This window comes from Oncorhynchus keta, chromosome 10 (assembly GCF_023373465.1).
Source record: "Oncorhynchus keta strain PuntledgeMale-10-30-2019 chromosome 10, Oket_V2, whole genome shotgun sequence".
In the NCBI taxonomy this organism is placed as follows: domain Eukaryota; kingdom Metazoa; phylum Chordata; class Actinopteri; order Salmoniformes; family Salmonidae; genus Oncorhynchus; species Oncorhynchus keta.
In genome coordinates this window covers 36,256,472-36,282,660 of record NC_068430.1, presented here as the reverse complement: position 1 = coordinate 36,282,660, position 26,189 = coordinate 36,256,472, and the positions used below count along the sequence as shown (strand labels likewise).

Sequence of the window (26,189 nt, the reverse complement as noted above, 5' to 3'; positions counted from 1 at the left end):
AAGTCAAATAAGCAAATTAATGTCTATCCATAACAATACAATATATGATCAACCCTTTGAACTCTGACTATGATTGGTATTTTGAATTAATTGTGTTTTTCCTTCCTAGCATTATGTGTACAATGAACCAAGGATCTTGGCATCGACATGTTTTGATGGAATGAGCTTGTTTCTGCTTCATCACTTCACCTCTCTGTATCTCCCCTCTGACATTCCATTCCTTCCACATGGGATTGAACAGTAGCTGATGCATCGGGGACACAGGTGCAAACCCAGCATTTACATAATTGAAGCCAGAAGGTTGACTCTGTTTTCTTTGACACAGGTTTATTGCACTTGAATGTGAATGCGATTCAGAAGTCTGTTTTACTATTCAGGTGCCAAAAACGATGGGTTGACAGCAGATTATTCCATGGCATTGTTGAATACTCGTTTCTTATTGGCTTGAAGGGAATGATTTCCCTGTAACGCATAGCATATTGCCATGGTAGAATTCAATGGCTATAATTCATTCTTACATGTTTTGTTTGAATGGCTTTATAAAGCAAAAGTCGATTTCAAAACATTATTGGTATTGTTGAATTTGATTTTCGTAATAGCAAGCTAGGACTAATGGTTGGTTAGCTAAACAAGCACATATGTTTGTTTAGTTACCACAGCAACTACTGTAGCAATCTAGTAACAAGGCTATATACAGGGGGAACTGGTACTGAGTCAATGTGCGGGGCTACAGGTTAGTCAAGGTAATTGAGTAAATATGTACATGTATGTAGGGGTAAAGTGACTATGCATAGATAATAGATAACAAACATTAGCAGCAACATAAAAAGGGGGGGTCAATGCAAATAGTCCAGGTAGCAATTTGATTAACTGTTTAAGCCTTTTGGACCTTGACTTCCGGTACCGCTTACCATGCGGTAGCAGAGAGAACAGTCTATGACTAGGGCGGCTGTAGTCTTTGCCAATTTTTAGGGCCTTCCTCTGACTCCTCATGTTATAGTGGTCCTGGATGGCGGGAAGCTTGGCCCCAGTGATGTAATGGGCCATACGGACTACCCTCTGTAGCGCCTTGTAGATGGATGCCAAACAGTTGCCATAACAGGCGATGATGCAACCAGGCGGTGATGCTCTCAATGGTGCAGCTGTATAACCTTTTGAGGATCTGAGGACCCATGACAAATCTTTTCAGTCTCCTGAGGAGGAATAGGTGTTGTCGTGCCCTCTTCACGACTGTCTTAGTGTGTTTGGACCATGACAGTTTGTTGGTGATGTGAACACCAAGGAACTTGAAGCTCTCAATCTGCTCCACTTACAGCCCCGTTGATGAGAATGGGGGAGTGCTTGGCGTTGAACACATTTCTACTCTAAATGGCCATTTCGAGAGGCAAATGTGTTAAATTATAAAACATGTTGTTTGGATCCTGATTGGTTGATAGGGGACAACAACTCCCGCAAAATACCATAATTCCACAGTTGCAGGCAGGAAATTAATTAACTTTATCTCCCTCTGGGAAAAAAAACACGACTATTTGGTTTGCAACAGTTTTTATAAAGGTTTTATAAACCTACCAGTCTCCCTCCTCTATGACCTGTGCAACATTGTATCATTTTACAAATGTCATCTCTCCCGTGCGAGTAGGCTAGCCAGCCTAAGATTGAACAATGAACGTGAAACGAATAATTTACAAGGGAAACCGGCGCAAGGCAGCATATGTAGGCCTATTGGATATTTATTAAATCCTTATTTATTGAAGTTATTGTCTCTCATCGTCATTTAATCTGAGATAGATACATGCCAATTATATAGCAAAGTCGAATTAATAGAATGATTAGAATGAACGACTGGGTCAAAATATGAGAAAATAACTAACGACCAGCCCGCTTGGGTAGCAACTTCAGAATGCAAAAGTTATCCGATGCGGGCCTAGAGGCAAGGGAAATATATGTGAGTGGCCATCGGTGTGAGAGCTCACTCAATAGTTATTGGCAGCCCCTAACATGGAGAACATAAAGTGCTGGCGCGCCATTTTAGCTGGCAACGATGTGAGAGGGAAGTCCCATTCTCCGCCAAAGAAGAGGAAATCACTGGCAGTCACGAACCAGTTCCAGGACCATGGAGAGTTCTTCTAACCGCGTGCCATCAACGGAAACTTCACTATTAACGGAAACTTCACTATTCTCCCAGAAATCGCCAGCTCGGTTGGTTAGCTCGGACTCGCCAACCATAAATTGTTGCCTATGTAGGAATATTGGATATTTATTAAATCATTCTTTATTGTAATTCTTGTCTCTCATCATCATTACATGTCTGCTAGCTAACAACATGCCAATGATTTGTTTAGCATAGCAACGTCGAATGAATAGAATGATTAGAATGAACGACTTGGTCAAAACATGAGAAAATACAGTATATCCATAAAAAATTATGCTGATTCATGATTCCGATTGGTTTAAAAAAGCTGGCAGCCTGTCTGTCTCATCCCGACTCCCGAAACGTTCATTACCATAGGAGAGATGGAATTTCAATATTGAAACAATGTTGCAAATGTTGGCGAGACAGACAACAAAGGTTATTCAAATTTCCACTGTTGAAAACCAAATGCTAGTCTAGAAGGGAGAGCATGTCTAGATGCTTTTCCTGAGTAGATCTAGTATATAAATTGCCTGGCTGATCTGATGAGACAGTGGATTGTGCAGTCAGATGGGACAGAGTAAATAGGCATTTCAACGTCATAGATTTAGCCTGTGTTAATTTGTGGAATTTGTGGAATACGGTTTTAACCAATCAGCATCCGGGATTAGACTCACCCGTAGTATAACACACGATCATCTCCGGGTTCAAGGGCGTTATTGCTTAATTATAGCCATGGTATAAAAGGGATAATTAAATCGGGCTCCATGTGTTCTCTGGAAAGGTCAGTTCCACTCACCTAGCGCGTCATGGAATACACCTTCCACGTTGTTTATTATTTCCCTAGAACGCATAGCCTCTTGTTAATTATCCATTACTTCATCACCCTGGAATAAACAGTTACAATCCCTTTGTACCATGTCAAAAAGATTGAAAATGAATAAATCCATAATGTCTAACTATGGAAAAACTGGATTGGATTTTTTGGATTTTTTTTAGAACCATTCTTAGCTGAATAGGCCTGTTTCTTTTAACTAGAGGAAACAGGGCTTTACTATGGATGAAGGATCATTTGTGACCCTGCTGTACTGCCTTCTCCCCACAGATGTCCATACACTTCAGGCCATTGGACGATTGTAGTCTTGTAGTCCAATCTGATGTCTTCTGACAGCAAGATCCCCTGGGGATCCATCTAAAATCCATGAACGGCTGAGATGGATTGCTTGGGTAAAGCAACCCTCATGGACTTCAAACCACCCACCATTACTCATGCATGAAAATATTATTGCCTTTTACTCCATCAATACTTTAAGACTACTTACTCAGTCAATGGTTTAGTAGTTAGATAGTCCGAGCATTTGGCTTGGTGGTGTTGTACAGATGTGTTGATGCTATAGGGTTTTAAATAAATGATCTGTTACACTTGCTAACTATCTCTGCTCACCACATGAATGAGAGTGTCGATGCCTGATGAAAGTGTTTATGTACAGTAATTCCTATTTGTGATATCCAGGTTCTGGGCCAAATCACTGTCCTCACACTCCAGGCAGATGAGATATGTGACAAAATGAGCCTCAGAGAGTGAGGCTGGACATGGATGTTTCATCTTTGCATATTGAATCGTTGCAAGCTGTTATCTTTAGCAGTATTATAAACAACAACTTGAATAAGTCATAGCACTGCTCCTATGTTTAGGTAGGAATTGATACAATGGATCTAATTTGATGTAATCAAATGTGTCACCAAGCAGGGCACTCATGGGTAGATTGTGATTGCAAGATATCATGCAGTGTAGTTTTAGTTTTCAACATTATGTGGTGAGAGGATAATTAGAGAAAAGGATAATATAGATAGACCAAATTAAGTACTAAAAAACTGAGTTGAATATGGTCTATTTGTTCTCTGGCAATAATCTAAAGAGAAATCACATTCTTAGGATACAGTTAGACTACGGAGGTCATGAAATGTTGTCAGCCGCTGGTGATTGTCATGCAAATCACTGCAGGTCTCACAGTAATTGACCTTTATTTAACATAAACACGTTTAGCATCTCCGGCTTCCACACTTAGCGGACCTTTGGAACATGTACAGTTTTAAAAAGTCTCATAAATCCATTTAATATAGCCTACACTATCACAATAAATCCATGATTTATTTTAGGCAGGTCTAAAGAAACATGGTATGAAGAAAATGTTCTATTTCAGAAGAACAGAATAGCATATTCTGAGCCATCAATATGTTAGGCCCTGATCTGGCTATGCCATATAGCTGTAGGCTACACTAGTTCATTAGGCGAGATTTGCTTATAATTCCCATGGCATTATTTTATATTATTTTATAGTAAGAACAATACAATTGAACATAGCTGAATAACATAGAAAGGATATTTTATCCAAACGATTTACGAAGGAGTGAGCACGTGGCTATTCTGTGTTGAGTGGTTGACAAAGAAACACGTCCTCCTACATGCTTCATTTCGAGTTATTCATGCAGATTTAGTTGTTATACAAACGTTAGGCTATATGTTTTGATTTCTAATATATTCTAAGGCTGCATGATGGAACACTAATGAAATTGAGTTACATTAAAGGCAGGCTGCACACACTTCATCAGTATCTCATTCACAATTTGGCAAGCACTGGATAATTTCTCACCCATCAGACTACTCTCAATTTATTATCTGGTATTTACGTGTATCCTACTAATGCTGTATATGTGTGGAATCGTTTTTTTATTTAGAATGACCCACAAAATAACAGACGTCCTCAGTAGCCTGCACTTGAATAGCGAATGGAGGTTACGTTTTAAACATACCAGGTATGCTACACCATTCGTAAAACAGATGAATGTGCATCAGTTATTTATTTTTATTTTTTAATTATTTTATTTTTTTGCATTTTCCAATTAAGAACATTCAAAACAAAAGTGAAAAGATATTAGACAACGATGGGACAAAGTGACAGTAACAGACGAGCATAACAAAAAAAATAATTTAAATTATAATTATATATACAAACATACATTAAGAAAAAAATAATAACGAGACATTGGATCACCTGCCGTAGGCTACATATTATACATTACGTGTGAAACATTATGTGAGGATTATATATAGATTCAATCAATGAGATGTGGGGGGAGATTCTCCATATAGTCAATAAAAGGTTGCCAAATTCTGTAAAATGTCATTAAATTATTCCTCAAGCAGTAAGTGATTTTCTTCAAAGGGATACAACTATTAACTTCCGATAGCCACGTTGCAACTGGCAGGGAGGAATCCAATTTCCATTTCATGGCAATACATTTCTTGGCAATCACTAGCAATATTTCTGTTAGCTTTATAGGCTTTGCCTAAGATTGGTGTTAGTAAAGTTACCCAGTAGACAGACCTCCGGGTCTAAAGGGAATGCAACCCCGTGAATTGAGGATATGGTATTGCATACCCCCTGCCAGAAACCGTGTAGTTTTGAACACTGCCAAGTGGAATGGAGGAATGTTCCTTCATCTGAGCCACATCTAAAACATAGGGAGGAGATATCTGGGTTGAACCTGTGCAGTCTAGATGGGGTGATATAGAGCTGATGGAGGAAATTAAACTGGATCAGTCTGTATCTGGAGTTCAATGTGGATGTAACACCATCCCTGCATAGGTCACTCCATAGATCCTCATTAAGATCAATACCCAGATCTTTTTCCCATCTAAGTCGGGGTTTATCTAGCCCAGGCAGTGTTAGTCCTAACATAAGAGCATCGTATATATGGGAAATGGTCTTGAACAGTGGTTGGTCTGCGTGGCAGAGTTGTTCAATAGGTGACATCTTAGGTAGGTTCCATTGTCCCTTGAGAGTCACCCTAATAAAGTTTCGTAGTTGTAGGTAGTAAAGAAGTCCCTGTTAGGCAAGTGGTATTTCTGTTTCAGCTGATCAAAAGACATAAGAACTCCCTCCTCGTAACAATGTTCCAGAAGAGTGATCCCCTTATCAGACCATGGTCTAAAGTTACTATTCTGGAAAAACATAGGAATCAATCTATTGTTCCATAAAGGGGTTTTAGGGGAAAGGAATCCCTCTCGTCCGAACAGCTCATGCAGTTTGCACAATGCCAGGACAGAATGTATGATTAAAGGGTTGTCTGTGATGGTTTTTATAGATTTTCTGTCCCATTTGTAAAACAATTCTGCCCCAGTGTCATCATTTACCTCAAGCTTTTCAATGTTCAACCATGAGGGAGAGGGACCATGTGCATAATTTTAAGAATTTAGCAATAAATATAGCTAAACGAGAAAACTGGGATCCTCTTTAAAAAAATGTCCAGTCAAAACTCACACGATTGCACAATAACTGGTCTTATAAGAACATGTTTCTCTAGGCTCTCTGTAGGCTATGGGCTCTGGACTCTCCAAAACTTATAGGCTTACAGCCTATGGGCTCTCTAAAACGTATAGGCCTATGGGCTTGGCTACATGATACATGCGACTGATTTGAAAAGTGCATACACTGTTCCTTGCCTTTTAGACTGCACACACTGGGCATCATTCACAAGTGATATTATTCTCACCCATCAGACTATTCTCAATTTAATCTGGTCTTTACATATACTAAATGTTTTATGTGTGAAATTAGTTTTGATTTAGAAAGGCCATTACCATACATCTTTCGGAACAAGACTAGTGGAAAAAAGACATGTCATCTGTTTGCACTTCAATAGCAAATGGAGGATGCTTTTCTGGTGTTTCATTTTCATGCCAGCCAGGTAGGCTACTCCAGGTTTAAAGCAAAGCAATGTGCTTAATTTTAGGAAGTGTGTGAAATAAATATTGTAAGCCTATAGAAATATTATTGGGTCCTCCTCTTTTTAATAGAGGTCATCAAATCTCTGTTTTCTCACGCAATTGCATAGCCTATAGAAATATTGTACAACATGGGCTTATAGGAACACATTTCTTTCCATGCATCAACCAGCTATAAGGAGCTGGCTCTCACTGACCAACAGGTGATCATATTCCTCTCAAACTGTGAATGGCAGGGCTCCCATGAAGTGTTTGATTTGATTTTCGATTTGATTTGCATTGATGACAGAGTGATTAGAGGGACAATAGAGTGCAGAGTATTGGCGTCGCAGGAGGTTGGTGGCACCTTAATCGGGTTAGACAGGCTCCTGGTAATGGCTGGAGTGTCAAAAGTGGAATGGTACCAAATATAGCAAGCGTATGCTTTCCATGTGTTTCACGCCATTTCATTTGCACCGTTCTGACCATTATTCTGAGCCTTCCTTCCCTCAGCAGCCTGCTGCTGTTTGGTAGGTTACTAATGACCATCAGCATCATTAGAGCGCAGTTACCGTGGCATGACCCAGCGGTCACGTGAAATTTGACTTGGAATTTGACTCGTGACTGCTGGTGTGGTGGTAATATGGTCACGGTAACAATCCTAGATATAGTATTTTTTTAGGATATAGAACATCTAATTTCTCTGTATACAGTATAGTCATGTAGCCTTGTCATAGCCATACCCATCAATCTTCTTAACTCACCATCAAACTTGGTCTTGAGAATATACTCCCTGTAGAACCTCCTGCCGTTGCCTGGCTTCAGAGCATCACAGACCTTGGTGGTGGAGTTGGGGCACAGTGTCTGCCTCATGTTGTGCAGGGCATGAGCCATGGCATAGACAGCATTCACCACAAACATGATCTTCGACTCCGGCTCAAACAGGCCATCGCGCAGTGAGTGCTTCCCACAGCCCAGGTCATGGAGGCTACACTGGAAACGATTCTCCCAGAACTCCCTGAACCAGGGGTTACGTGTGTTGTTGTAGGGGTTCAGGCCTGTGAAGTACTCAGCAAACTGAAGGATTGGGTAGGAGGCCAGCTCGATGGTGAAGGCCCCATCTGCCACAGCCTCGCTGCCTCTCACCACGCTATCTTGTCTCCCCCAGCCGTCGCTGGCCACCCAGATGAAGGACACGTTCATGCGGTTGGCAGCTACCAGCAGTTCCCGGGCGTCTTCACTGCGTGTGAAGAGGATGACCACCTTGGCGTTGGACTTCTGCTGTAGTGAGCGGATCACCTGGTCGTAGCTGTATCGGTTCATCGAGCGGCTCACCTTAGCTGAAGTGGCGATGCAGATCTGGCTGGCGCGGGCTTCCTGCTGGAAGGCATCGATACCTGTCTCACCGTAGTCGCCCTCCGATGCCACGGTGGACACGTAGGTCCAATTGAAGTAGCGCAGGATCTCTGCCATGGCCTTGGCCTGATAGAAGTCAGGGGGCACCGTGCGGGCAAAGTAGTCATAGCGGCTCTTGTCACTGAGCTTGGCGCTGGTGGAGGCGTAGCTGATCTGAGGAATCTGGAAAAGACGAAGGAGGTTGGCCACCTGGAGAGGGAGAGAGGTACCATGAGACCATGATCAAGATTTCAACAATACTGTAGGTATTTACTGTACCTAGACTTTACACCGGGGTTCCGCAACTGGCAGCCCACAGGCCAAATTTGGCTGATATTAGTTGCCCCCCTGAGTTCTCAACTAAATCTAGTTGATGATGCCTACTTTACACCCTCATAATAGTACTGGTAAAGTTTAGTACTATCTGTTATACATGTATTACAATTCACTGCATTAATGGTATCTCTCATATTTTATTGAATCAAAATAGATTTTGCGTGTGGGTCATTTCTTTATAACTCATAATTTCGTAAATTGATGAAATGAGCCATATCTGATACAGAATACTGTAGTCTCACGAGCATTTTGGCCAACAGGGACAATCAGTCTCACTCCAATCTGTAGCCTCTCATCTCCCTCTGAGTCCCAGCAGTGTATTTCACAAATCTCCTTTCTGCTGATTGTGTGACAACATCCTGGGGATGCCACGGGCTCCAGGGATGCCCACATAGCCTACTACCAAGATATGTCATATCTGATCTACCACACTGTCAACAACATCCACTAATAAAGCCATGCAATATCAGATGATTCATTGGCTTGATATGGAAACACACAATATGAACTACATTTAGATATAGATTCTTTATGGATTCCATTTAACTATAAAGAAATACACAGAAAAAGACAGACACTGTAACAATCGTTGTTGGAAGGATTGGACCAAGGTGCAGTGTGGAAGGCGTTCATCATAGTAATTAATGTAAACCAGCAACAAAACAAATAAAGAGTAACAAAACGAACATGCAACTTTGAAGGGCTAAAAAGCAACAATACAAAATCAAGATCCCACACCAAACAGGTGGGAAAAGGCTGCCTAAATATGATCCCCAATCAGAGACAACGATAGACAGCTGCCTCTGATTGGGAACCATACCAGGCCAACATAGAAATAAAAAAGCTAGAGTATGCACCCTAGTCACACCCTGACCTAACCAAAATAGAGAATAAAAAGGCTCTCTAAGGTCAGGGTATGACAGACACAGAGAGACAGTCAGAAGGGGATTCTGGTCTGACCATGCCAAAGAATGCCACGCCACATGTATTCTCTTTTAATTCAGGGTCTCACTCTCATAGCATAACATCCTGAATTCCAGCAAACCTTTCCTTTAATGAAATTTGATAGCACATCATGATGTACGTAGGCATTCAATACTTTGTTTGACATTTAATTTGTGTAATTTTAAGATACAAGTCAAGAATAAGAAAATAGATTTCTAGGTGTTCTGAAATTATGTTGAAATAGTATGCACGGCCATATATAGAAGATCAGGGTTATTTGACCAAGACCTCTATGAGATATCTAATTAATTCTGTATATCATAATAATTAACGATTATTAAAAAATTTTGCTAGTTGAAAATGCAGCGTAAATGAAGCCAAACATTGGGAGATGTCAAGGGAAATCTGCTGTGATGTGCCTAAATGAGTCTTAATCACAGGACTCTTTATTACGTTTTCTGTTTTGCAGACGCTCTTATCCAGAGCGACTTACAGGAACAATTAGTGTTAAGTGCCTTGCTCAAGGGCACATCGGCATATTTTTCACCCTGTCTGATCTGGGATTCAATCCAGCAACGCTCTTAACCGCTAGGGTACCTACCCTCCTTATTATTCTGAGATCAGAGGGATGAATACCAGATGTGATTTCCTAACTGAGATATTTATTCAAATGAATGCATTAATATTACACAATACATTCTACAATAGCAAAATCAGAAGCAGCTGGAATTGAACCCAAGGCCTCAATTGTCCAGATACAAACTAGTCATCCATCTAGACTCTAAACCTCAGAATGTCATATATGGTGATTTATATTGCCACAGTATGCGTCACAGGAATTATTGCTACACTATTACAGTAATATGTAACTAAAATATCTTGTTCTTTAAACAAGAGAAGGTGGCAGTCAAATAATATTCAAAATAGTTCTTACGTTTTATGCATGTTGCCATAGAAACTGTTTATAACATATGAGTAGTTGTCTGTTTAATATTTGAAAAGTGTGTTTCCCTGGAGGCTTCCTGCCTGGCTGACTAGAGATTCCCTGACTGGGAGCCCTAGTTATTATTGCCATGAAACATTCTCCAAAAACCTCTCCTTCCCTAACCCACCTCGACAGGCTTTTTAAACACATGTTCAGACAGCTAGCAGCAGCCAGTTTTTTCTCCTAGGAGAATTCGAGGACCAACTTAAGTGCCAACTGACACAAGATTCAGAAAGTACAAAATGTATGTCTAACTTTAATCTAAAAATAGAACTTCCTAGATTAGCACTACCAACAACCTTTACCCACTGGGCACAGAAGTCAATTCAATGTCTATTACAAGGTGGTTCAATGTAATTTCATTCAAATGACGTGGAAACAATGTTGATTCAACATGTGTGTATCTAGTGGGTAGTTTGCTCAACTGTAATGCAACAATGATTTTAATTGGATGCATGTAGCCCTGAAATCATTGACAAGCACTGGTGTGTATTCATGGAAGCCAAGGGAAGCCAGGCTTCCCCCAAAAAAATGACAGAGAAAAAAAGAAAATTACATAAAATAATGTATCTTTCGTTTCTCACCTGAGAAAGCATCCGAGTGCGTGAAACAGCGCCCCTCTGTATGTGTAGGCCATCTATCTGATGCTGTCAGGTCCAAAAGAGTATGACATTGTTGTCCCCGTAGCATTTTTTAGTTTTTACATTTATTTAACTACGCAAGTCAGTATAACACATTCTTATTTATAATGACGGCCTACCCCGGAAAAACCCAGACGACGTTGGGCCAATTGTGGGCCGCCCTAAGGGACTCCCAATCACGGCCGGATGTGATACAGCCTGATTTGAACCAGGTACTGTAGTGACACCTCTTGCACTGATATGCAGCGCCTTAGATCGCAACCATTCGGGATCATTGAACGCAAGGAAAGGGAGCATTTGGCCATCCTTGATTTAAAAAAATAGTAATAGCCAATCAGCGTTGAGCTAAACTGATTGAGCTCAACTGTGAATGGTCCTGGCGCACCAAAAGAAAGTCGGGAGAAGCCAGTTTGTATTTGGCTTCACTCCAATCACATCGCATCAAGAGCATACGTCATTGACAGAAACTCGTCCTGCATCTCATTGTGTTGTTGTCCTCTGGTGGCTAATTAGCTCAAATTGACTCATTCCTAAATTAGTCATGGATAGAGATAAGGATTTGGACTTTTACTAAATTCTCTGTAATGGCCAATGATTAAAACGGCAATTATGATCCAACCATAAATTCATACATTGTGCACCTGGCCTGAGAGGATGGAAGTTCAATATGTAGCTAGATGTAGAAGGCAAATGTTCACGAGCTAACCATGCCCTTGAAAGGAAATTAGGCTAGTGAGCAAGCATTTTAGCCAGGTAGCCTAGGACAACAAAATATACAAGTGTGTAATGTATGACAGAGTGATGAAAGATGAAAGAGAGGAGGATTCTCGTTTCTCTGCAAGTAGGGTGAGTCAAAATGTTTTTTTTCTACATGCATGAACACACATGCACACACACACACTCACAGAAATCAGAACCATGCTCAACCACATCATATTTACAGTTGAAGTCAGAAGTTTACATACACCTTAGCCAAATACATTTAAACTCAGTTTTTCACAATTCCTGACATTTAATCCAAGTAAAAATTCCCTGTTTTAGGTCAGTTAGGATCACCACTTTATTTTAAGAATGTGAAATGTCAGAATAATAGTAGAGAGTGATTTATTTCAGCTTTTATTTCTTTCACATTCATCCTAGTAGGTCAGAAGTTTACATACACTCAATTAGTATTTGGTAGCATTGCCTTTAAATTGTTAAACTTGGGTCAACGTTTCAGGTAGCCTTCCATAAGTGTCCCACAATATGTTGGGTGGATTTTGGCCCATTCCTCCTGATAGAGCTAGTGTAACTGAGTCAGGTTTGTAGGCCTCCTTGCTCACACATGCTTTTTCAGTTCTGCCCACAAATGTTCTATAGGATTGAGGTCAGGGCTTTGTGACGTTCACTCCAATACCTTGTTGTCCTTAAGCCATTTTGCCACAAGTCTGCTTGTGCTTGGGGTCATTGTCCATTTGGAAGACCCATTTGCGACCAAGCTTTAACTTCCTGACCGATGTCTTGAGATGTTGCTTCAATATATCCACATAATTTTCCTTCCTCGTGATGCCATCAATTTTGTGAAGTGCATGAGTTCCTCCTGCAGCAAAGCACCCCCACAACATGATGCTGCCACCCCCGTGCTTCACGGGTTGGGATGGTGTTCTTTGGCTTGCAAGCCTCCCCCATTTTCCTCCAAACATAACGATGGTCCTTATGGCCAAACAAAAAGTACAATCTTTGTCCCTATGTGCAGTTGCAAACCGTAGTCTGGCTTTTTTATGGTCGTTATGGAGCAGTGGCTTCTTCCTTGCTGAGGGGCCTTTCAGGTTATGTTGATATAGGACTCATTTTATTGTTTCCTCCAGCATATTCACAAGGTCCTTTTCTGTTGTTCTGGGATTGACTTGCACTTTTCGCACCAAAGTACCATTCATCTCTAGGAGACAGAACGCGTTTCCTTCCTGAGCGGTATGACGGCTGGGTGGTCCCATAGTATTTATACTTTCATTCTATTGTTTGTACAGATGAACGTGGTACCTTCAGGCATTTGGAAATTGCTCCCAAGGATGAACCAGACTTGTGGAGGTCTACAACTGTTTTTCTGGGTTCTTGGCTGATTTCTTTTGATTTTCCAATGATGTCAAGCAAGGATGCACTGAGTTTGAAGGTAGGCCTTGAAATACATCCACATGTACACCTCCAATTGACTCAAATGATGTGAATTAGCCTATCAGAAGCTTCTAAAGCCATGACAATTTCTGGAATTTTCCAAGCTGTTTAAAGGCACAGTCAACTTAGTGTATGTAAACTTCTGACCCACTGGAATTGTGATACATTGATACATAAGTGAAATAATCTGTCTGTAAAATTTTTTGGGAGAAATTACTTTTGTCATGCACAAAGTAGATGTCCTAACCGACTTGCCAAAACTATAGTTTGCTAACAAGAAATGTGTGGAGTGGTTGAAAAACAGGTTTTAATGACGTCAACCTTAGTGTATGTAATCTTCCGACCTCAACTGTAGCTTATGTAGATTGTACAATTGATTTTGATATATTTTAGTTGTCGCTGTATTAGACTAAGTATAGGTGACTTGATTATGATGAAATGTTGAAGTTAAAATATTGCTGGAATAGTGGAGGCAGCTCTTGTTCTGCTTTCTTTGCGACTTGCGGTAACTCTCCGTGGTTCTAAATGAATAGTTGTTTAGTTGTTCGAAAATGTCAGAAAAGTTCACTTGCTTGACCATGCTGATGGTCATGTAACTATTTGCTACATGCAATATGCTTTGTGTACTTCACTGGACAGAGGTTGCTCTCTGGTTTTGTGATGAAACAAAGGTGTGGTTGAATTTACGCTGCCACGGTGTCTTCTTTTTGTCTCGACCTTAGACCTGTATATCACAGTCGCAAGGCTTATAAACTAACAGGTTATAAAGCAAACAACGGAATTATCACATACTGTAAAATTAATATGGCATTTTTTTCTGGCTTGGCTTCCCCAGTGATTTTACCCACGCACCGCTACTGTCTACAAGTCTTATAAATTAAGTCCAGGAAAGGCATCTAGTTTACAACGTCTTAGCACTTAGCACACTTTTTCAAAAACACTAGAATTATAAGAGTGAGGAGATAGAAAGAAAATAATATTGGGTCAGAAAAATTAAACTGCTGGATGGCGCAAACTATTTCATTTGTTGAGTCAGCTGTCAGTGTTGATGAATTAATGCAGAGCCATACCTGATTGTGACAGGCAGCTTGATGGTATGCTATTGACATAGGACTTGTGTAGCAGACCCATTAAGTGTCACCTAAGTATGTCCGCACATCAACATGTACGAGTTGACACATCACTGAGCTTACTATGACTTGGAATGGAAAAGCCTGAGTTCAGCATCAAAAGAAAATTGTACACACATTTATACGATAGTCTTCTCTGCAACTAAACATACATTTCTCAACATTAGTAGATAACTCCCCATCAATATTTAGTTTCTCCTCCATCAAGAATCATTTTCCATGCCCCAGGATGTATGTTTGTTTTTATTAATCCATACACAGTCCCAGATTAGATAAAGCATAACCCAGAGGCCATGTCACGGGTACAGTGGTGTTGTGGGCAATGATTAAAACCATGTATCTGACTTACTTGTCTTTGTCAGGCTTCCTCACCACTCAAATGATGTGAATGCTCTCAGGCCCAGTGATACCTATAACAAATTGTTGCCAGTGCCTTGGGGAATGACATGATCCACCCATCCCTTACTCCTCAAGCAATTCGATTTATTTGCTCAAAGGCAACTCTTAACTTTTGGTCAAATTACTGATCTGTCAGTCTGGTAGACAGAAATCAAATATACTTCAAGCAGAATACTCCCATGTATTAAGAAACAAAAATCTTTCACACTGTTTATCTTTCTTGAATCACTATTATTGATTAACTTCTAGTTCCATATTCACTTTGTACTGCAGCCTAGCTGACTTAAACATATTAGACATGCAGCTCATACTATTCCCGACACGTGGAGACTCCTCCCCCGTGAGAGAGCTCTGTATTTAATTAAGAAATTTAGAGAGCAGGCAAGGAGAGGATTTGTATAGGAAGAGTTTGCTATGGAGCAGATTACTTGGAACAAGGTTCTCTCTGGAGCACACAGCCTGAGTGTGGAAAGAGAGATTTCAGACAGAGACATGACCGTAGCAAACAGCGCTCTGACAGGTTTTTCAGCTCTCATGTATTCTTCACGCCGACAAGAAACCCAGCACAGTGGAAGAACAGAGTGCCGAAAGACAAAAGCACAGTCAAGCACCATGTCCACGGCTCAGTATCAAAACACAGTAACCTGACACAGAAACAGAGTAAAAGTACAGGAGTTGAAATAGTGCTAAAGCTAATAGAGACTAGAGTGGTGCAGCACTCATTATTGCATTAATAATAGAAGGCTCCAGGGTGGTGAAATGTCATAGAGTAATAGTGGTACAGCAGTAGTGTATTGATTATGTTGGTGCAGAAGATATGCATCTATGGCTAGTTTGGACTTTAGTAGCTAAATGACTTCAAAGATTTCTCCCCATGCAGAGAAAACAATTATTGAATTTACACTTGGTGTGTTTCAGAAATAGAAAACCTGAGGTTGCTGTGCAAGTTCCCCAGTGCAATATTAGAGGGAAGAGTCAGATTTCCTAAAGAGGTGCTCAGGTTTTCTGGTGAAAATTTACAGTGAGAATGATTATACAGTATGATCAAAACGTATTGATACCGTGTGAAGTATCTGATTTTATTTTGCGCTTGCAAGCACACATCTCTGTTCCATTTCATCAATTCCATTGATTAATGGTTTATGGAAATAATTTTCAAACTGGTTTCTACAAGTTAATGAGCGAGAAGGATCAACAGCAGCAGCCAGCGCAGCCACCATTTCTGTATGGACCTGGCTTTGTGCACGGGTGAATTGTCATGCTGAAACAGGAAAGGGCCTCCCCAAACTGTTTTTTTATTTTTTTATTTTTTATTTCACCTTTATTTAACCAGGTAGGCTAGTTGAGAACAAGTTCTCATTTGCAACTGCGACCTGGCCAAGATAAAGCATAGCAGTGTGAACAGACAACACAGAGTTACACATGGAGTAAACAATTAGCAAGTCAATAACACAGTAGAAAAAAATGGGCAGTCTATATACAATGTGTGCAAAAGGCATGAGGAGGTAGGCGAATAATACAATTTTGCAGATTAACACTGGAGTGATAAATGATCAGATGGGCATGTACAGGTAGAGATATTGGTGTGCAAAAGAGCAGAAAAGTAAATAAATAAAAACAGTATAAAAACAGTATGGGAATGAGGTAGGTGAAAAAGGGTGAGCTATTTACCTATAGACTATGTACAGCTGCAGCGATCGGTTAGCTGCTCGGATAGCTGATGTTTGAAGTTGGAGAGGGAGATAAAAGTCTCCAACTTCAGCGATTTTTTGCAATTCGTTCCAGTCACAGGCAGCAGAGTACTGGAACGAAAGGCGGCCAAATGAGGTGTTGGCTTTAGGGATGATCAGTGAGATACACCTGCTGGAGCGCGTGCTACGGATGGGTGTTGCCATCGTGACCAGTGAACTGAGATAAGGCGGAGCTTTACCTAGCATGGACTTGTAGATGACCTGGAGCCAGTGGGTCTGGCGACGAATATGTAGTGAGGGCCAGCCGACTAGAGCATACAAGTCGCAGTGGTGGGTGGTATAAGGTGCTTTAGTGACAAAACGGATGGCACTGTGATAGACTGCATCCAGTTTGCTGAGTAGAGTGTTGGAAGCCATTTTGTAGATGACATCGCCGAAGTCGAGGATCGGTAGGATAGTCAGTTTTACTAGGGTAAGCTTGGCAGCGTGAGTGAAGGAGGCTTTGTTGCGGAATAGAAAGCCGACTCTGGATTTGATTTTGATTGGAGATGTTTGATGTGAGTCTGGAAGGAGAGTTTGCAGTCTAGCCAGACACCTAGGTACTTATAGATGTCCACATATTCAAGGTTGGAACCATCCAGGGTGGTGATGCTAGTCGGGCATGCGGGTGCAGGCAGCGATCGGTTGAAAAGCATGCATTTGGTTTTACTCGCGTTTAAGAGCAGTTGGAGGCCACGGAAGGAGTGCTGTATGGCATTGAAGCTCGTTTGGAGGTTTGATAGCACAGTGTCCAATGACGGGCCGAAAGTATATAGAATGGTGTCGTCTGCGTAGAGGTGGATCAGGGAATCGCCCACAGCAAGAGCAACATCATTGATATATACAGAGAAAAGAGTCGGCCCGAGAATTGAACCCTGTGGCACCCCCATAGAGACTGCCAGAGGACCGGACAGCATGCCCTCTGATTTGACACACTGAACTCTGTCTGCAAAGTAATTGGTGAACCAGGCAAGGCAGTCATCCGAAAAACCGAGGCTGTTGAGTCTGCCGATAAGAATTTGGTGATTGACAGAGTCGAAAGCCTTGGCGAGGTCGATGAAGACGGCTGCACAGTACTGTCTTTTATCGATGGCGGTTATGATATCATTTAGTACCTTGAGTGTGGCTGAGGTGCACCCGTGACCGGCTCGGAAACCAGATTGCACAGCGGAGAAGGTACGGTGGGATTCGAGATGGTCAGTGACCTGTTTGTTGACTTGGCTTTCGAAGACCTTAGATAGGCAGGGCAGGATGGATATAGATCTATAGCAGTTTGGGTCCAGGGTGTCTCCCCTTTGAAGAGGGGGATGACTGCGGCAGCTTTCAATCCTTGGGGATCTCAGACGATATGAAAGAGAGGTTGAACAGGCTGGTAATAGGGGTTGCGACAATGGCGGCAGATAGTTTCAGAAATAGCGGGTCCAGATTGTCAAGCCCAGCTGATTTGTACGGGTCCAGGTTTTGCAGCTCTTTCAGAACATCTGCTATCTGGATTTGGGTAAAGGAGAACCTGGAGAGGCTTGGGTGAGGAACTACGGGGGCGGAGCTGTTGGCCGAGGTTGGAGTAGCCAGGCGGAAGGCATGGCCAGCCGTTGAGAAGTGCTTATTGAAGTTTTCGATAATCATGGATTTATCGGTGGAGACCGTGTTTCCTAGCCTCAGTGCAGTGGGCAGCTGGGAGGAGGTGCTCTTGTTCTCCATGGACTTCACAGTGTCCCAGAACTTTTTGGAGTTGGAGCTACAGGATGCAAACTTCTGCCTGAAGAAGCTGGCCTTAGCTTTCCTGACTGACTGCGTGTATTGGTTCCTGACTTCCCTGAACAGTTGCATATCACGGGGGCTATTCGATGCTATTGCAGTCCGCCACAGGATGTTTTTGTGCTGGTCGAGGGCAGTCAGGTCTGGAGTGAACCAAGGGCTGTATCTGTTCTTGGTTCTGCATTTTTGAACGGAGCATGCTTATCTAAAATGGTGAGGAAGTTACTTTTAAAGAATGACCAGGCATCCTCAACTGACGGGATGAGGTCAATGTCCTTCCAGGATACACGGGCCAGGTCGATTAGAAAGGCCTGCTCACAGAAGTGTTTTAGGGAGCGTTTGACAGTGATGAGGGGTGGTCGTTTGACTGCGGCTCCGTGGCGGATACAGGCGATGAGGCAGTGATCGCTGAGATCCTGGTTGAAGACAGCGGAGGTATATTTGGAGGGCCAGTTGGTCAGGATGACGTCTATGAGGGTGCCCTTGTTTACAGAGTTAGGGTTGTACCTGGTGGGTTCCTTGATGATTTGAGTGAGATTGAGGGCATCTAGCTTAGATTGTAGGACTGCCGGGGTGTTAAGCATATCCCAGTTTAGGTCACCTAACAGAACAAACTCTGAAGCTAGATGGGGGCGATCAATTCACAAATGGTGTCCAGGGCACAGCTGGGAGCTGACGGCAGCAGGCGGCAACAGTGAGAGACTTGTTTCTGGAGAGAGTAATTTTCAAAATTAGTAGTTCAAACTGTTTGGGCATGGACCTGGAAAGTATGACATTACTTTGCAGGCTATCTCTGCAGTAGACTGCGACTCCGCCCCCTTTGGCAGTTCTATCTTGACGGAAGATGTTATAGTTGGGTATGGAAATCTCTGAATTTTTGGTGGCCTTCCTGAGCCAGGATTCAGACACGGCAAGGACATCAGGGTTAGCAGAGTGTGCTAAAGCAGTGAGTAAAACAAACTTAGGGAGGAGGCTTCTGATGTTGACATGCATAAAACCAAGACTTTTTCGATCACAGAAGTCAACAAATGAGGGTACCTGGGGACATGCAGGGCCTGGGTTTACCTCCACATCACCCGCGGAACAGAGAAGGAGTAGTATGAGGGTGCGGCTAAAGGCTATCAAAACTGGTCGCCTAGAGCATTGGGGGCAGAGGATAAGAGGAGCAGGTTTCTGGGCATGGTAGAATATATTCAGGGCATAATGCGCAGACAGGGGTATGGTGGGGTGCGGGTACAGCGGAGGTAAGCCCAGGCACTGGGTGATGATGAGAGAGGTTGTATCTCTGGACATGCTGGTTGTAATGGGTGAGGTCACCGCATGTGTGGGGGGTGGGACAAAGGAGGTAACAGGGGTATGCAGAGTGGATCTAGGGGCTCCATTGTGAACTAAAACAATGATAACTAACCTGAACAACAGTATACAAGGCATATTGACATTTGGGAGAGACATACAGCGAGGCATACAGTAATCACAGGTGTTGAATTGGGAAAGCTAGTTAAAAACAGTAGGCGAGGCTAATCAGCTAGCACAACAAACAGCAGGTAAAATGGCGTTGACTAGGCAACTGGGCCGACAGATAAACAAACAAGCAGAATGGGGTACCGTGATTAATGGACAGTCCAGCGTGCGTCAGCTATGTAGCCAAGAGATCAGTGTCCAGGGGGCAGCGGTGGATGGGCAGGGAAGCTGGGCTGGCGAGTGTTATCCAGGTTTTTTTTTTAAACTAACAATGACTAAATAGCTTGTAGCTAGTTAGCTGGTTAGCGTCTGGAGGTTCTTGAGTGTGTCATAAAAATAAAATAAAAATTAAAAGTGATAGCGAATCCGTATCACAGTGGGTGAGGCAGGTTTCCGGAAGGTATAAACAAATAAAAATCAAAGAGAGATGGAAAGTAAATGGGTTCAGAAGTGTTTGGGATGAGGTGAGTCAGATGGTTAGCAGGCCTGTGCTAACAAGCTAACAGTTCGTAGGCCCGGGCTAGACAAGCTAGCCGTTAGCAGGCCGAATTAGCAAGTAGGGAGATAGCGAGGGCTAGAGAGCTAACCTTTGGGGGACGTCGCGATGGGGTGAGTCTGTTTATTCCTCTTCTTGCGGTGACATCGACAGACCGGTCGTGGGCCCGGGTAATTGTAGCCCAGGAGTATGCTACAGGAGCTCTAGTACGCTGGGTGAGCTGGAGACACAGCGTTTCAGAAAGCTTGCGGGCCTTGGCCAGCAGATGGATCTTTGGCGATGTCGCAACGAAAAAGCCTGTTGAAACCACCTCGGACGATTATGTCGGCGGACCAGTCGTGATGGATCGGCGGCGCTCCGTGTCGGCAGTAAAGGGTCCAGGCCAATTGGCGAAAGAGGTATCGTTGGGCCTCTTCGGCTAGTCGGGAGGTGGGCTTAGCTCAAGGCTAACTGTAGCTTGTTTTGGGCCAGAGACGTTGGCCAGGAGTAGCCACTCGGAATTGCAGCTAGCTAGTTGCAATGATCCGGTGTAAAGGTTCAGAGCTTGCGGTAGGAATCCGGAGATGCGGTAGAGAAAGAGCAGTCTGATATGCTCTGGGTTGATGTCGCGCTGGTGTTCTAGTTAGCTTAGAAGACCGCTAGCAATGGCTAACTGAGTACGAGCTAGTAGCTAGTTAGCTGGCTAGCTTCTGATGGTGGTTCCACAAAGTTGGAAGCACAGAATTGTATAGAATGTCGGTGTATGCTGTAGAGTTAAGTTTCCCTTCACTGGAACTAAGGGGCCTAGCCCAAAGCATGAAAAACATCCCCAGACCATTATTCCTCCTCCACCAAATGTTATAGTTTGCACTATGCATTCGGGCATGTAGCGTTCTCCTGACATCCTCCAAACCCAGATTTGTCTATCAGACTGACAGATGGTGAAGCGTGATTCATCACTCCAGAGATTGGGTTTTCCACTGCTCCTCCAACACCACCCCAACTGCGGCTGCTCGGGTAGAAATTTGACGAACTGACTTGTTGGAAAGGTGGCATTCACGTTGAAAGTCACTGAGCTCTTCAGTAAGGCCATTCTACTGTCAATGTTTGTCTGTGGAGATTGCATGGCTGTGTGCTCGATTTTATACACCTGTCAGCAATGGGTGTGACTGAAATAGCCGAATCCACTCATTTGAAGGGGTGTCCACATACTTTTATATCTATAGTGTAGCAAGAGGAAGAAGGGAGAGAGAGAGGAAGAAGAGAGGGGGGGGGGGTGGGAGAGTGAGGCCAGATAAAGAGAGAGAAAGAGAACAGAAGTAGAGAGAAGAGAAACAGAGAGAGGAGAAGAGAGGTCGAGGCTGTCCTTATTCAGGCCACAGCAGCACAGCCTCATGGAAATGCCCATCTGCTCTTCCAATAAGGTTGTCTCAGTGTGCTTCTGCAGCAATAACACAGTATTCCCACTGTGCCAGTCCTGTGCTATGCTCACTATCACACATGCACAGCTGCACACTCATACACTCTCAAACATATATGTGCCCTCAGGGGCGTCATGCATCCCAAAAATCTGAAGGGACACAAAGTATGTGAGGAGGGGTGGATGGTAGTCCAAATGGGGATTAGGCCCCCTGTCCATAAATAGGAGAATTTTGCATTTTTCAAATACCTGAAATAGCTTTTCGCTGCAATCTAGAGTCATCCTCATTATGTATAGTTCTATGTAAAAATATATATATTGTCCTCTGACAAATCAACTGTAAATTTCGGTGTTCCTCAAGGCTCCGTTTTAGGACCACTATTGTTTTCACTATATATTTTACCTCTTGGTGATGTCATTCGGAAACTTTCACTGCTATGCGGAAGACACACAGCCGTACATTTCGATGAAACATTGTGAAGCCCCATTATTGCCCTGAGCTCCTATGTCAGCCACACTAGAAGTTGTGAATGGCTGGGGCTCCTTCGGGACCTGTGCATCATAACAAGACGTTTACCAACATCCATCGTCACTGTATTTAATTGAACACACTATGGCGAGAGAAAAGGCAATACAAGTACCAGTCCATCTCAATGTCTCCTCTATGGCATCTAAGATTGTCATCTAAGCTTATAAAACTCCCCTAGATAATTCCTTGCACCCACTACCTTAGACCAAAACAGAAGAGTCTTTTTAACACTTTCACACCCTGATCTACTCATCATTTGCGCTATTCCTTTTTTGGATGTTATTTTTATGGAGTGGTCTGCCTATCCATGTGAGAGACGCAGACTCGGTCTCGACCTTTAATTCTTTATTGAAGACTTATCTCTTCAGTAGATCCTATGATTGTGTGTAGTCTGGCCCAGGAGTGTGAAGGTGAATGGAAAGGCACTGGAGCAATGAACCGCCCTTGCTGTCTATCTGGCCGGTTCCCCTCTCTCGACTGGGATTCTCTGCCTCAAACCCTATTACAGGGGCTGAGTCACTGGCTTACTGGTGCTCTTCCATGCCATTCCAAGGACGGGTGCGTCACTTGAGTGGGTTGAGTCACTAACATGATCTTCCTGTCCGGGTTGGCGCCCCCCCCTTGGGTTGTGCCGTGGGGGAGATCTTCATGGGCTATACTCGGCCTTGTCTCAGGATGGAAAGTTGGTGGTTGAAGATATCTCTCCAGTGGTGTGGGGGCTATGCTTTGGCAAAGTGGGTGGGGTTATATCCTGCCTGTTTGGCCCTGTCCGGGGGTATCGTCAGACGGGGCCACAGTTTCTCCCGACCCCTCCTGTCTCAGCCTCCAGTATTTATGCTGCAGTAGTTTGTGTCGGGGGGCTAGGGTCAGTCTGTTATATCTGAAGTATTTCTCCTGCCTTATCCGGTGTCCTGTGTGAATTTAAGTATGCTCTTTCTCTTTTTCTTTCTTTCTTTCTCTCTCTCGGAGGACCTGAGCCCTAGGACCATGCCTCAGGACTACCTGGCTTGATGACTCCTTGCTGTCCCCAGTCCACCTGGTCGTGCTTCTGCTCCAGTTTCAACAGTTCTGCCTGCGGCTATGGAACCCTGACCTGTTCACCGGGTGTGCTACCTGTCCCAAACCTGCTCTCTAGAGACAGTAGGAGCAGTAAATATACTCTGAATGATCGGCTATGAAAAGCCAACTGACATTTACTACTGAGATGTTGACCTGTTGCACTATCTACAACCACTTTGGTTATTATTACTTGACCCTGCTGGTCATCTATTTGACCCTGCTGGTCATATGAACATTTGAACATCTTGGCCATGTTCTGTTATAATCTCCACCCGGCACAGCCAGAAGAGGACTGGCCACCCCTCATAGCCTGTTCCTCTCTAGGTTTCATCCTAGGTTCTGGCCTTTCTAGGGAGTTTTTCCTAGCCACCGTCCTTCTACACCTGCATTGCTTGCTGTTTGGGGTTTTAGGCTGGGTTTCTGTACAGCACTTTGTGACATCAGCTGACATCATAACCTCTCTGCGTGCACTGCCAGATACACATATACACACACACTTGATACTGAGGAAAGTGATGTTCAAAGAAGATGTAATATATTGTGGTCAGTGTGTGTTGTTGAACTATCTCCTTCCCCAGGTGTAGATAGCAGACTATAGTACGAGATTCCATACTTGGAATCAATAGCAGTTCACTTCTCAAGAGTTTAGTTGCTTGGCAACCAGGTGGAAATGTGACCCGATTAGACAATAGAGGACTGGATCTCTCTCATCAGAGCTCCCCTCTCACCTTGCCGAGCGATATTGGCCCCCATACTGTAATGGGTCCAGAGGTGGCTAGTGGGAGGAGCTATAGGAGGATGGGCTCATTGTAATGGCTGGAATGGAATAAATGGAACGGTATCAAACACATCAAATATATGGAAACCACATTTATTTTATTCCAGCCATTACAATTAGACCGTCCTCCTATAACTCCTCCCACCAACCTCCTCTGAATGGGTCACTTAAACATGCTCTGCCAGGGACCCCACAGTCACCACAGCAGACAACATACACTCCTGCTGTCATTCAAAGGAAGGAAATAAGTAATGTATTAGAATGCATGCATATCTTAAATTGTGTTGGCACTTCAGCCTGGCAGTTTTGTCTTCTGAAGCCCTTTTAACTCTCTCACTCAGCTCTCGTCCATCTTCATCACACAACCAATTCCCATCCTTTCTGTCTCAGATGGAGCATTGTACAAAATGGTCATGACATCACGTGTGACAATCCAAGTGTTCAGGAGGTCCTTCATCCTTCCAACTGAGATTGACTTCTCGCCCCCGTTTTCTCTCTTGTCACAATAGTATGGCCAAGCAAACTGGGAGTAGACTAAAATGTTGCCGCACAGGATCGTAAGGAGGACAGGGGACACAATCATTCAGTGGTGCAGAGGATGATATGGATTTTGAGACTGCATGAATAGTGAGCTCTGCCGAGCCACTGAATAACCAAATTACGTGAATTATTTATTATTTGGGGGGGAACATGTTCCTTACTTTTTCCCTATGAATTATGCATTTGCACTGCATTGCTTTACTGATATCTTTCATCATTATTGTACTTTCTGGCATGAATTCCACCATGTGTGTGCATCCATGTAAAATCCACTGGGTGAGTCATGTGTGCTCCAAGAGATCGGCACTGTCTAGAACCAGATGAAAACCGCTGAGGACTAAAAATAGCCATTGTCTTTAAAATAAGAATGAGATGTTAGAGCTCTCTGTTACCACAGCCCAGAACCTCATTAATATAGTATACATTAGGAGAATTATTCTAGTCTAGTAAATGTCAACCAACGTTTCCATAAGTGTGTGTGTGTGTGTGTGTGTGTGTGTGTGTGTGTGTGTGTGTGTGTGTGTGTGTGTGTGTGTGTGTGTGTGTGTGTGTGTGTGTGTGTGTGTGTGTGTGTGTGTGTGTGTGTGTGTGTGTGTGTGCGTGCGTGCGTGCGTGTGTGTGTGTGTGTGTGCGTGTGTGTGTTATCATTAGACAGAAGAGGCAATTGGCCCAGGACTCACATAATCAAGATGCCTCATGAGCTGGGTTTTTTGAAATATACATATATATATAATGTTTAAATATTTCTCAGCTCGTGGCAACAACAAAAAAACACACAAAAAAATCCCCATTAAAATCTGTCTGTTTCAGCTAGAGCAATCTGGGAGGGGGGTTGTATACGATGTGACTAAATCCAAAGCATCCGCCAGTGTCGGCCTTCCGGATCTGCGGTGGATGGTGGCCGAACTACAGTGGTGTTTGTAAGACCAGGAGAAACCCCCCTTAAATCGGTCTACTCTCGAAAACGTCTGTAACATCCGAGCGGTTTGGGCTACACACTAATATGACCACTCTTTTGAAATATTAGACACTCACAAACACAATCCATTTTCTATGACCCCCACAAGTGTCATGGGGCTCGTCTGAAGGTAACCCGGTTCCGGGTCGGAAAATTTGTGGACGTGACAACGGCATTTCAATGTAAAAGGTATACACATAATTCCACTGTTAAAAAATAAAATCCAGAGCATTCTAAAATATCTCAGATATAGGACAGACACTTCAAAACATACTTCTTTTTGATTACAGTTTTGACTATCTGTTTTCCATGTATGAATCTGTCATTCAAAGTATTTCTATGGGCTAATAGCAGTAAGGCCAAATTTTACGTTTCATGAAATAATCTTTAAACCTACAGAAGTTCTAAAATTCTAAATCAAATAGCTAATTGATCCTTGGTATGACCATTTTAAAACAATTCCATGTTAGCTTACTGTCGGAGATGCTGACTTCCATAAAGCAGATATCTGATCGACTTACCCCGGCAACAGTTCCCGTCCCAGTACCTCAGATTCACGTACCCATGGCAGTTAACCCCCTGGCTGAACCTCGTCTTCCA

General features: G+C 43.0%; 1 protein-coding gene across 2 annotated transcripts in view; it reads right to left on the bottom strand.

Annotated features, from left to right (window-relative positions):
• LOC118388616 (metabotropic glutamate receptor 2-like) overlaps nt 1–26,189 on the bottom strand; it is a 69,654-nt gene that overhangs the window by 10,037 nt on the left and 33,428 nt on the right. For both annotated transcript variants that reach the window (XM_035777846.2, XM_052526947.1), the window contains exon 3: nt 7,664–8,504. In XM_035777846.2, the coding sequence (XP_035633739.1) occupies nt 7,664–8,504 (841 nt within the window). The remainder of the gene's footprint in view (nt 1–7,663; nt 8,505–26,189) is intronic.